We start from the raw sequence: 11,477 nt of genomic DNA on the forward strand, positions 1-11,477 counted from the left end.
GTTCAGAACGGTCACAATGGACGGGTTTTCAACTGTGATTTTGGGGCTTTGAGATCAATTTGTCTTTTTTAATGTATGAATATATTCGCCTATATTATTTTAGCTCTATTAAAACACACCCTATTAGTACATCATTTTACTCCAGACACTCAAGACTAATTTCTTTTAAACTAGGAAGTCTTCACACAGTAAGTTCCTGTCAGATGTTAAGCTCTTCAAAGGTTAGAAGCCACGCACATACCGATATTTATTAAATTCAAGGATTTAATTAATAAATCATTGTAACATGTAAGTTGATAGTCTTTAAATTCAACATAAAACTGAACCCTTACAGATGCTGATCAAATAAAATGTAACATGGGGCAAAAAGAAGCGATTACCCAGAGAATAAAATGAAAGCTGGGATCGAGAGGAACGGGGTCGCGCCCCGGGTTTTGTGCTACAGCCCTGTCGTTAGGAAAAGGGTCTAAGATAATTACTTGATCTTTATCGGGCTCTTATTTGATTAAGATGATTTATTTAAAGGAACTTATGTTGTAGTGAGATGCAGCCGAGTGAACTGAAACATTAACAGATACTTACGGTGTCTCTTGGCGTACAATTATCAGCTAATGTTGTCGGCTTAGTGAAGCAGGAGAAGTGGAATGGGTAGAATGATATGCAGCAGGTTAAAATGACAGCACGGCGGGGAGCTGTGTGGTGTGTCAATCCCATTACCCACGAACCCAGTGCGCGTTGTGTGTGTGAGACTGGCAGAAAGGAAGGAAGGAAGGAAGGAAGGAAGAATGAAAGAGGGTGGGGAAAGGGAACAGACAGATGCGGTGCGGCGGGGACGACAGAAATATGTGTCGATATAATCTTTGGATGGATGCTTTTCCTCATTCGCATTAGCGCTCTCCATCTTCCCGTCTACCGTGTAAAACGCAGAAGTCATTTGTTTAGGCCGTTTCTGACTGATTACCTCACTTATTCCGAATGACTGGCCTGAAAAATACACGTTGTTCTTCACACCAGCCCTGACTGATCGCCTGGACCATTCTGAGTCTCGGCCCATTGTGCCTGCCGCTTTCTGAGCCAGTGACATACATTAATGTGCAGCGAACAGCAGTGTTAACGATTCTCTTCCAGTTTGTTTCATGAGTCAAAACATAAAAGGAGAATAAGTAAAAAAAAAAAAAAAAAAAACTTTCTTAATGCCAGAAATCTAGTTAGTGATGTACAAATCACTTTCTTTATGACTTGAACCATTTCCTTCAGTTCTCTGAAATGATTAGAACCTTTGTTCAGGAATAACTCTTGGCATACCATGTTCCAAATTCCACTTCATTTCCTATCAGCCAAACTTCCTGTCTTAACAGAACTCCCTCACCGGCTTGGTTTCATTGCTGCCACCCAAATGAGAGGGAATCCAGGGTTAGTGAAAGTGGGCATTGGGAAGCCATGAAAGCCGCCCAGGCAGCAGTGTGTGGGGACGGTACCTCGATGGCCTGCTATTTGAACTCACAACTTCGATTACGAGTCCACTTCCTTGCCCGTTAAGCCACTAATAACAGCGCATTCTGCTCATACATGTAATCTTTAATAACAGGTTTGTTCATGAATCACACATCATTAGAAACAGGCCTCAATCTGTGTTTTTTGTTGTAAGATGCAGTTTAATCACGAATGAATGAATTTGTCCAGATTTTCTACTCAAAGGTGTCTAAATCCAGCAGGTACATAAATGTGTACAAAATAGCCCTGTGTGGCAGATACTTCTGAGATAAGTAAACTTGACAAGACACAAAAAAATCTATTAAATAAATAACAATGCAACATGGCAAACCATGCAAAAAAGCAAACATCAAGGCAAAGCAAATTATGTCTTGCAATACTGCTTTAAAACAGCAGAACAAACATTGCTGCTGATCACTAATAACCAGTCATGAGATCAAGAGTTTGTGTGTTTTATATTTTCTGTGGTCAACTAAGAGTATATAAGTGCTTTATGATTTAATGTTGCTTCTTTCATATGCACTTATTCCAGCTTCGTGGCTGCTTCTTCAGTCAAATGCTAAAAGTCCCCTCTGATACTATGGATCCTCCTCTCAACCTTCTCTCCATCTTGATTCTTCACATTTCTTTTCCCTTGGCGTGCGGGGGGTAATGCGTCCAGGCTGTTAAAGAACGGAAGAAACACGGTGGGATAACAAATATTGTTATACGACACGCACAAGTGACAAGCGGCGGCACAGCACCTGCTCATGTGACTCGATGGTTTGCTGTCATCCACCAAATGGTTTAGCTTGTAGTAATCCAGAAAAGTGCGAGCTACATTTCTACCCAGCTTCATATCTACGGAGACATGTTGAGGATTCTTACACACTGGTGAGCCAAAAAGAAAGATACACGCGAAAAAGGGGTGTCAATTCATAAAAAAATAGCTAATCAAACAATTTGCAATTCATTTGTTGTGAATTATAATTTTTTTTATTATTATTTATGATTATTTCATAAGTGCAAACACCACCCAGTTTGCCTGTTTTTTTGTAGGTTAAGATGGCGAGCAAGAAAAATGCATTTAACTTCAAAGGTCCCCTATTATGAAAATGTCCTTTTGTGAGATTATTTAACATTAATACTAGTTCCCCTAGCCTGTATATGTTCGATAGTAAAGATAGTAAAGAGTTGTAAAGAGTGCTTTGGTCATGGTGCTTCGCCGTTCAGAAAGTGGCAGTTCAGACAGTCAGATCTGGAATTTCTCCTCTGATGGCATCATAACGGGAAAGGTTACATCCCGTGTCTCATGCTTCATATGCGCAGAGAATTTCCCACCCCTCCCCAAAAAAAACAAACTCCGCCAACCATCATGGCTTCCAAACGTGTATTTATAAATCTGCTCCAAATGACTGTAAAGATGACAAAAGTTTCAAAGGTTCAACAGGTCGGCTTGGTTTGTGCTAAACAAACAATATTTAATAGAGTTGGTGGCTTTGCTGAGGTAACAATGCTAAACCCCAATGAGCCCCTAAGTCTCTCTTCTCCTGATGTTCCGCTATTAATTTCAACAGGAACTAAATAAATGAATAAAAGCCCTGCCCCAACACTCCTCTTTCCCTTCCTGAACTGATGCAGCCATTAGCAGTTAATAACTTGCCAATACCCAGCAGAGGAATACAGAGCATAAATTCCCCAGACACAACAGACTTCTCTATGCTAAATAACCGTAAATCAAGACTGTTTCAGTCAAGTTAGGCAAAAAAAAAAGGATCTCATAGCTGCAATTACTTATAGCCTGGGCTTGATTTAAATTCATGAGACCCTCCCTTCAACATCCTTCTTCCAATCGTTGCATTAAGGAGCACATCAATAAGTTCTGACTCTCCATCATTACATGCCTTGGCTACTCACAGTGCTTTTGCACACATACTGATTAGGGCTCCAAAACACTGGGAGGCTGGGAAACGATTGCCATTGGAGGCCATGGATTCCAGGTTTGGGTGGTTTATCTTCAACTGCGTTTGTGATGAATGGATGCTCAGATACAATCTTTAACCTTTTGCTGTTAGTTCTGTACTGATGTTCAAATGAGACCTGTCAGAGCTGCATGACTGAAACAAGAGCCTTAGAAGGAACACAAGAATTATTCCAATTTCTTTTTAACATTACATGGCACTTATAAACCAACAGATGGGATGCCATTCTTTGGGCTACGTGAACCATCCATCCTCGGTTTGAAGGAAATGTCTGGTGAATGGCTATGTCTCTTTGGTCAAGTTCCTAGCCAACCTGTATGTTTTGCATGAATAAAATCTTGATTTAGATGAAATAGTACAATGAAATTAAATTACAAAATTTAATATTCCATGTTTCTCTGTGCACAGTTCAGTATGTCTTCATTTTTACACGACAACAATGAACTCTTGAAGGTGTTTGCAAGCCCTGACAAAACCAGGATGAACCAGGTCCTCAAAACATCAGCAGCGTCTTTACTCCACACCCTGCGGGTCCTGAGTTCAGTCACCTTTGTATGGAAATGCGGTGCCATCTTGCGCCCCCATTCGTCACTCAGCAGGCTGATGGGAAGTCTCTCCAGGGCTCCAGCATCTGTATTTACACTCCGTCTGTCTGGGGCTGCAACCCCAGTTCCTATTTTTGGGACGCCCGAAGACAAACTACTTTAAAGCACAACCCATGCTAAATAAAACAAAGGACGGCACAGGGTACAAAAGCCTGCACCTAATTCAAGTCCATGAATTTTTCATCAGCCAACAAATTATAGCTATCACTTGATGTATTTCTGAACAGCACATCAGGTGAGAGGTAAATTTCGGCTGTAGCGATGCCTGCTCTGGCAGGTAAGCTGATTAAAAGGCTGAGCAGGGCTGTAAAATCTGTCCAAATCCCCCATATCCTTGACATCTTTACTTTGACCTCAGGAAAAAAAAGTTTTGTTTTCTCCTTGATGGGCAGAAACTCCTCTAGTGTGTACCTACATGTGTGTGTGTGTGTGTGTGTTTGTGTGTGTGTTGCATGCTCTGAGCAATGACAGAAATAGCCCAGGATCCTGTGGTGTACAGATGGCCTCTCAGCTTGTGATGTCACATCTCACGTCTATAACAGGAAGCGGGTGATGGACGGGCGGCTCGGTGAGGAGAAGACTTCATCTGCATCACAGCTGCAGGCGGGACGCTGCTGTACCCTGATTGACTGCTGGCGGCGCGCCAAGAGCAATGGAAGCCACCGGAAATGGGATGGGGAAACGGCAGGAGGACGGAGCACGGTGCCAGATGCACCGTTTGGGGTGCTACGGAAAGTGGAAATTTCCAAAACGCAGCCCTCTCAGAAGGAAGTGGGGCACATAAGTTGTTGCATAATCACAAAGTGTAGTCAGGAGGGGCAAACCTCACATTACTACACCTCTATGGACAGACCGCGTGAAATGAGAGAAATGCATCATCTTTCACGTGGTTACTGAATCATGATGAAAGCTCGGCTTTTCAAAGCAACAAAGAAGAAAAAGAAGGCCCAGTGCAAATGAAGATCTTCACTAGTTTTAAGAAACTAAAAGACCTTGAAGCATTTCCTCTGAAGAAGAAAGTGGTGTCCAAATGAGGAAGACCCTGGTACGTTTTTTTTTTTTTTCAAGCTCCCACGAAAAGAGATTAATTAACCACTGAAAAACCTAATTAGAATTTTGAACTTCTTTGCCACTTCTGAGCATCAGCTGTACCCAGATTTTCAAACGATGAGGAGTAGAACTGGGGTGAAATTCATCCAGGCGACACCAAGCTAACCCTCTAGTTTAATAATGTCTTTCACAGAAGTCTGGGAATTTTTTGGGGTGGTGAAAAGCTGGCAGATGTAGAGAGAGTGTAAAGGGCATGAATGCCTTTGTCATTGGCCCGTGAGTGGCTTTAATATGGTAGCATGTGAGCGCCTTCGATCAATAGGCTTCGTTTGTTGTGACTCAAGGACAAGGCTTCATGGGGGCTGATGAGGTGATGAGACAGAAGGGAAATGGACGTCTCTCCTCAACGTCCCGACAAATGATTTGTTTACTGGGGTGTTTATCCCTGCATGCTCCAAACAGACAGAGGGACAATGATGCCCCAGTGACAAGGAAGAAGGCACCGTGGTCTGGACCTGACCATCCACTAACAAGCAGACAAATTAGGCAACATCAACGCCATCAATACTTTCAAGTGACAGGGCTGTCACCAGGGTGTCACAAAGAGCCAATTAACAATGCTAATTAAAACAGTAAACAGGAGTGCACAAGGGGGCCAACCCCCCCGCATCTCAAACAATTCTGAAAGACCTTGTGTCCCTTTCCCTACAGGACAAATGAAGCAAACACGGTGGTACACATTCCTTATTATTTAGTGGGGCAGTGGTGGCGCAGCGGCCAAGGAAGCGGCCCCATAATCAGAAGGTTGCCAGTTTGAATCCCGATCCGCCAAGGTGCCACTGAGGTGCCACTGAGCAAAGCACCGTCCCCACACACTGCTCCCCGGGCGCCTGTCATTTACATTTACAGCATTACATTTGCATCAGACGCAACTTACAACCAGTAGTTGAACCTGGGTCTTCTGGTTCATAGGTGAGTGTGTTACCCACTACGCTACTACCACCCTGTCATGGTTTCCCACTGCTCACACAGGGTGATGGGTTAAATGCAGAGGACAAATTTCACTGTGTGCACCTTGTGCTTGTCATGTAGCCATATCAGACATATGTGCACATATCCATACATGCAGATACAAGGCACCAAAAATGACTCAGACACAAATATCCAAAAGGTTCAGGTTATCTTTGGGCTCCTGTCTGGAAACAGAAGACAGGCAATCAGAAGATGTCCCTGACACACGGTGGGTGTAGCTGTATCCATTTCCTGCTTTTCAGGCTCACATGGGTGAAGCTGGAGCAAAATTAGATGACCTTTCCCAATGAGCACTGCTGAGGTAATCTCCCCATTTTCTCTATAAACTCTCGGTGGCGCAGTGCTTTCTGCTCTTCCTCGGATACCGTGGTATCACAGGAGTCCACAAAAATGCAGACAAACAAAAGGGGGTGGTGTAACCAATGCCCCTCTAAAATTAGGATGCCAAATTCTCAGTGGGCAAATTATGATTTGCATAGTTGTCACTGTCCATCAATTGCCTGTCAACGCCGGCGAAGCCTGAAAATGTTCAATTAGGAGGTTTCGCATTCAGACGTCCTTTCTTGACACACGCCCCCCCCACCATTCTTTGAGGGTGCCAATAACGCGGCGTTGTCAGATCTCCTCGCCCGCAGAAAGCTGTCAGGCTGTATGGCGCATGGAACGCTGTGATTGATGTCGAAGTCAGCAGGAACCACAGAGCTGTCCAGCTGCACATTGTGCTTGTTCTGTATCAATTCACATGTGCGGAACATCTTCAGGACAGCACAACCCTTTAAGTGAAGCGATACCAAATGAAAAGGCGTTTGACAATATAGCGGCCACTTTGATTGAGTGAGATTTTTACAGAGGGACCAAGGATAATAGGTCTTTCAGTAGATGTCTGAAGTCTAAAGGACAGCAGAAAATGGCACGGGAAGTAACATGGAGCTGTCTTTCTCAGGAGTTGTGGACTTGTTAAGCCATCAGACTGAAAAAGGCCAACATGGTGAGTCCGGTCACATGACAGCCGCTGGTGACCGGGCCCAGAATGGCCTCTGTCTGGGGTAGAGAGTTCCTCAAGTAGGACACGGCCTCGGATGGACCTGGAAGGATCTCAAAGTCATGGAGCACGTCTCTTCATCAAAAGCTTCAAGCTGAGTTTTGAACCAGGTCCCAGATTCATTCTGCTACGCTCACCTGTTCTCACCAGTAATGATGTCCTGACCGCTTTATAAAAAGTTTCTGGTGCAAACATGGCATCTCTTCACGGCCCGGCCTTCAGCAGAGGACGCTTTCTGCAATGCAATCCAGCAGGGCATGTTGCTAAATTGAACATATCAGTCCGCCTAGGCTCATTCCTCCACTCGTTAAAAAAGTTTCTGACTCTGGCTCTTATTTTATGGGGTCTGTACTCGCTTCATCAAGGTTAGGAAGTCTGAATGCCCCATTAGCATTCACCAAACGCCTGTAAGAGACATAAAGAAATCAAGAGCCTGCGAGCTGCAGATTAGAAATAGTTATCCAACCGTGCCTGGGAGAGAACTCGCCAGCAGAGAAAAGCCTAATTCAGAACAAAAGAGGGAGCAGCGAGAGAACGTGGCGTAGCGTGCATCATAATTCTGTGTTAAATTGCAGGTGATGCTAAATCATTAAACAGCACATAATATTCCCGCTGCTTCGGCCGTCCAACGTTCGCAGCGTGGTCGTCCACTGTAATGAGACGTTGGGGCGGCGCTCGCCGCTGCCGCTCGTTCTCTCTGCTGGGATAAGAGAGCAGACCACTGGCAGGGTTAAGATTTCAATTCCACAGGCTGCAGCCACCACTGTCGTGGCTGCAAGAGAGGGAGCGCCAACGAGAGAGAGAGAGAGAGAAACAGAGGGCAGATAAGACCGAGGGAGGGGGTTCCGAGGAGACTAATTCACATTCAGGTATTTATTCATTTCGTGTTATCTTCTTGGCTCTTGATGATTCGCACGCTAAACCGAGCAGGCTCCACAAGAAGGTTTTTAAAATGTGACACCCGTGATTTTTCCAACCCAGCTGACCACAATCTTTGCACCACATGATGCCCCCCGAGCTACGCTCACCAAAACTCTCCACTCCTCTCCCCATGCTGCACTGCAGCCCACAGGGCATTTTCCTATCTGACCTTCAGCAGGGCTACGTTCATCCCGCCCTGCCTCAGCGTGCTTCAGTCCCTCGCTCGCCCACCAGCCCCGCCACCATAGCGGAATAACTATTAAAATGCTGTGCCATTTAGTTTAATATGCTGCCTCATCCATCTTCTGACCTGCCAGCACAACTACAGCCACATGCCGAGGGCCGGCGAAGAACGTCAGCAAACACAGAACAGAGAGAGGAACACAAAACAGAACGGTGACAGGGCCTTTCTGGACCCGACTGCTGCTTTTCTGCTGCCTGTGTGTTATTATGCACGCAGCAGAGACAGATAAGTACACAACAATTACGACCATGTACAGATTTATTTACAGATTATAATCAATCCATTTATTGGTTTGTGATTTTAATTCCCCTTTTATATAATTATGCCTATATGGCTTGTAAATTAAGTTTTGAATACCAATATATATATATATATAGGGTTAGGGTTATTTATATATATTTAAGGGTGATAGAGGGGCAACAGAGCGGATGGACGGAGCTGGAGCTGCTTACCACTAGAGGGCACTGAGGCTACACACAACTCGCGGCACAATGGCTGGTAGCCAGAAACAGAGACAGCAGGAGAGCATCCACACCCAGCATCTCTCTTTGTCTACTTTACCAAGAGCATCTACATCTTTAACTGTGTTTAAATACATCATTTAAAATAATATATATATATATATTTATATTTATCTCCTCAATGGCAACTTCAAATGTGAAATGAAAGCAAAATGTCATTGCATGTGAGCACAAGTGACGACTGAGAACAAATAGAGTGGTGCAATTCAATGGGGAACAATCAGTTGATGAGAGGAGGAGCCCCCTTTTCCTTTTCTGAGCTACACTGACTCCACAAGGATTCACAAAAGAGCAGCCAAAGAGCTCCTGTGGCCGAGAGCGATCTGAACCCACTCATGCTACAGCCCATGACCTCAACCCCCCCCACTGGGGCCTGTTGATAATCCTCCCACCTCCTGTAATGATTTACCAGAATAATTAAGAAATCAATGAGTTGCCACATTCTCTCACTGCAGATGAGGGCCTTTTACTGTATGGGCCGATAGTGAGATGGGCGGATGGAGCACAGCCACAAAGGAGTGACATTATCACCTCTCAGCCTCATTAGTCAGCCCTGAAATGTCTGAGGTTCACGTTGCCTGGTCTACAGATGCCGACCAGATCGTTTCAGGAAAACAGACTGTCGCACGTGGCCGGCTTTTGTTTACGCACAGACACACATTGATTCACTGGAATAAGGTCCCTTTTGTTCCAAGTTCAAAGCATCTTCTCTTGGAGTAGACACAGACTCAATTCACAGGTTGCTACCCACCTGCTGTAGGAAGTGGGCGGTCAGAAAAATGACCGTGTTTGTGACACTGTGACATATTGGGTTCCACATACTCATCAAATGCTGGTTAGAGTTTTGTTTGCACAGCCGGGCTTTATGGGCTCAGTGACGGCGCCACTCCAGCATGGTGCACAGGACCCAGAGGAAAAAGATGCTGCTGAAACTCCTCTCATTTACTCCCCATTCCTCCCTGAACCAATTTGCTCGGCCCTTCTGTGACAGCGAGACGTCACAGCTATAACATCAGCCTCTAATGTGACCATCCCGGTTCTACAGACGGAATGAACATATTGATGTGGGATTGCATTGACATCGACAACTCAGATGAAGTATTTATGAAAGCACCCAACCCCCTACACACACACACACGCACCACACCACACAAAAAAGCAAGGATACAGGTGTCCTCGGTGTAGGGCACTGGGGTGCTGCTTCCCGCAGTCATGTAGCTGTAGAACGAGACCTCCAGGGTGTAGCAGTAGGACGTGTCGTCCAGAAGTCCCCCCAGAAAGCGGCGGCCAGTGCCGGCCTTCACCACGTCCCGGTTAAACGATGTGCTGGACTGTGAGGGGACAGGAACAAACAGAAGGTGGTAGTAGCCTAGTGGGTAAGACACTCGCCTGTGAACCAGAAGACCCGGGTTCAAACCCCACTTACTACCATTGTGTCCCTGAGCAAGACACTTAACCTTTAGTTGCTCCAGGGGGGGGACTGTCCCTGTAACTACTGATTGTAAGTCGCTCTGGATAAGGGCGTCTGGCAAATGCTGTAAATGTAAACATGATATTGTGTTATGCAACACAGCGGGACACTCAAAGCGCCTCAAAGCCTGTCCTTGCTTTGTTGGCCCGAAGAGGACCATCGCTGTTCACCGGCGTGGTGGTGGTGGTGGTGTGCGTCCTCGATCGTGGCATTTGACGTAACAGCCTCCCATATGTCTCCTGCCCGCCGCCGGGGTGTAGAATGCTTACTCCGCGGATTACGCCCGCTCTGTGTCCCACCACCCCACAGCAGCAGCAGGATTTTCAGACATGCTCGCCGCGGCTGACGGCCAGCAGTGACCCGCCGCAACGTGAACGCGGGGCGTCGCCGGCCGAGTGCTGAACAGGCAGGATGTGGGGGCAAAGCGACAGTGGCCAGATCTTCATCGCTTAGCCGCAAGGGTCAACGCAACCGGACACTAACGCACATTAGCCCGCCATTTCTCTCTTTCATCGCCAGCGAAAGTCATAAATAACCTGTGAACAATGTGCGACATTTTTATCCCCTTCCTTTTTTTGCCATGCGGGCGGCACAATGATTTGAGGCGCTGAAAGGCTCTTTCTGTGGCCGCCTTCAATGCTGAGGCTGAGAGAGGGAGCCGTGAATAGGCCACTGCACAGAAAAGGTTATTCTCTGTGCTATATGTAACTGGCCCGGCTGCGAAATGTCACCTGCGTCTGAATGGAGAAGGTCACACCGAGCCGATCGTCGGCAGATGGAAAACAGATGACACCCACACCTGTGTTCTCCGGGCTGCGTTTGCATGGCTCATTCAAAGAAGCCGGTACTGCACCGGCGTTGGAGATGGTGAAACCAGGGTCTTCCAGCAACGGGGGGGGAAAAAAGACGTTCTCTGGGCAATGCTGATGTGGCTGTCTCCTCCCTGGCACCAGTGATTAATCCAATCTAGTTAATGTGGACCGGCAGGCTAAAACAAATCGTCTCCCTCTCCAAACATGTCAGCGGGAGATGGATGGCCGCTGGGGTCTCCAAACAGTCTGTCACAAGAGTACTTACAGAGGCTAAAAGAAGTCTCTAGCTGCCTCTCCCAAATCTCCCTCCGCTCCTTCTTCTTC

The 11,477-nt window shown here is 46.0% G+C and overlaps 1 protein-coding gene across 6 annotated transcripts in view; it reads right to left on the bottom strand.

Moving 5' to 3' along the window:
- Positions 1–1,633: 1,633 nt before the first annotated feature.
- The window catches only part of agbl4 (AGBL carboxypeptidase 4), a 260,027-nt gene continuing 250,183 nt past the window's right edge, over positions 1,634–11,477 (bottom strand). For 5 of the 6 annotated variants that reach the window (XM_029001908.1, XM_029001905.1, XM_029001909.1 and 2 more), the window contains 2 exons: positions 10,039–10,201; positions 1,634–2,334 (listed from right to left, as the gene is read on the bottom strand). In XM_029001908.1, coding sequence (XP_028857741.1) covers positions 2,054–2,334; positions 10,039–10,201 — 444 coding nt within the window. In that variant the 3' untranslated portion in view covers positions 1,634–2,053. The remainder of the gene's footprint in view (positions 2,335–10,038; positions 10,202–11,477) is intronic. The other variant, XM_029001907.1, reaches the window with a different exon arrangement.

This window comes from Denticeps clupeoides, chromosome 13, assembly GCF_900700375.1.
Source record: "Denticeps clupeoides chromosome 13, fDenClu1.1, whole genome shotgun sequence".
Classification (NCBI taxonomy): domain Eukaryota; kingdom Metazoa; phylum Chordata; class Actinopteri; order Clupeiformes; family Denticipitidae; genus Denticeps; species Denticeps clupeoides.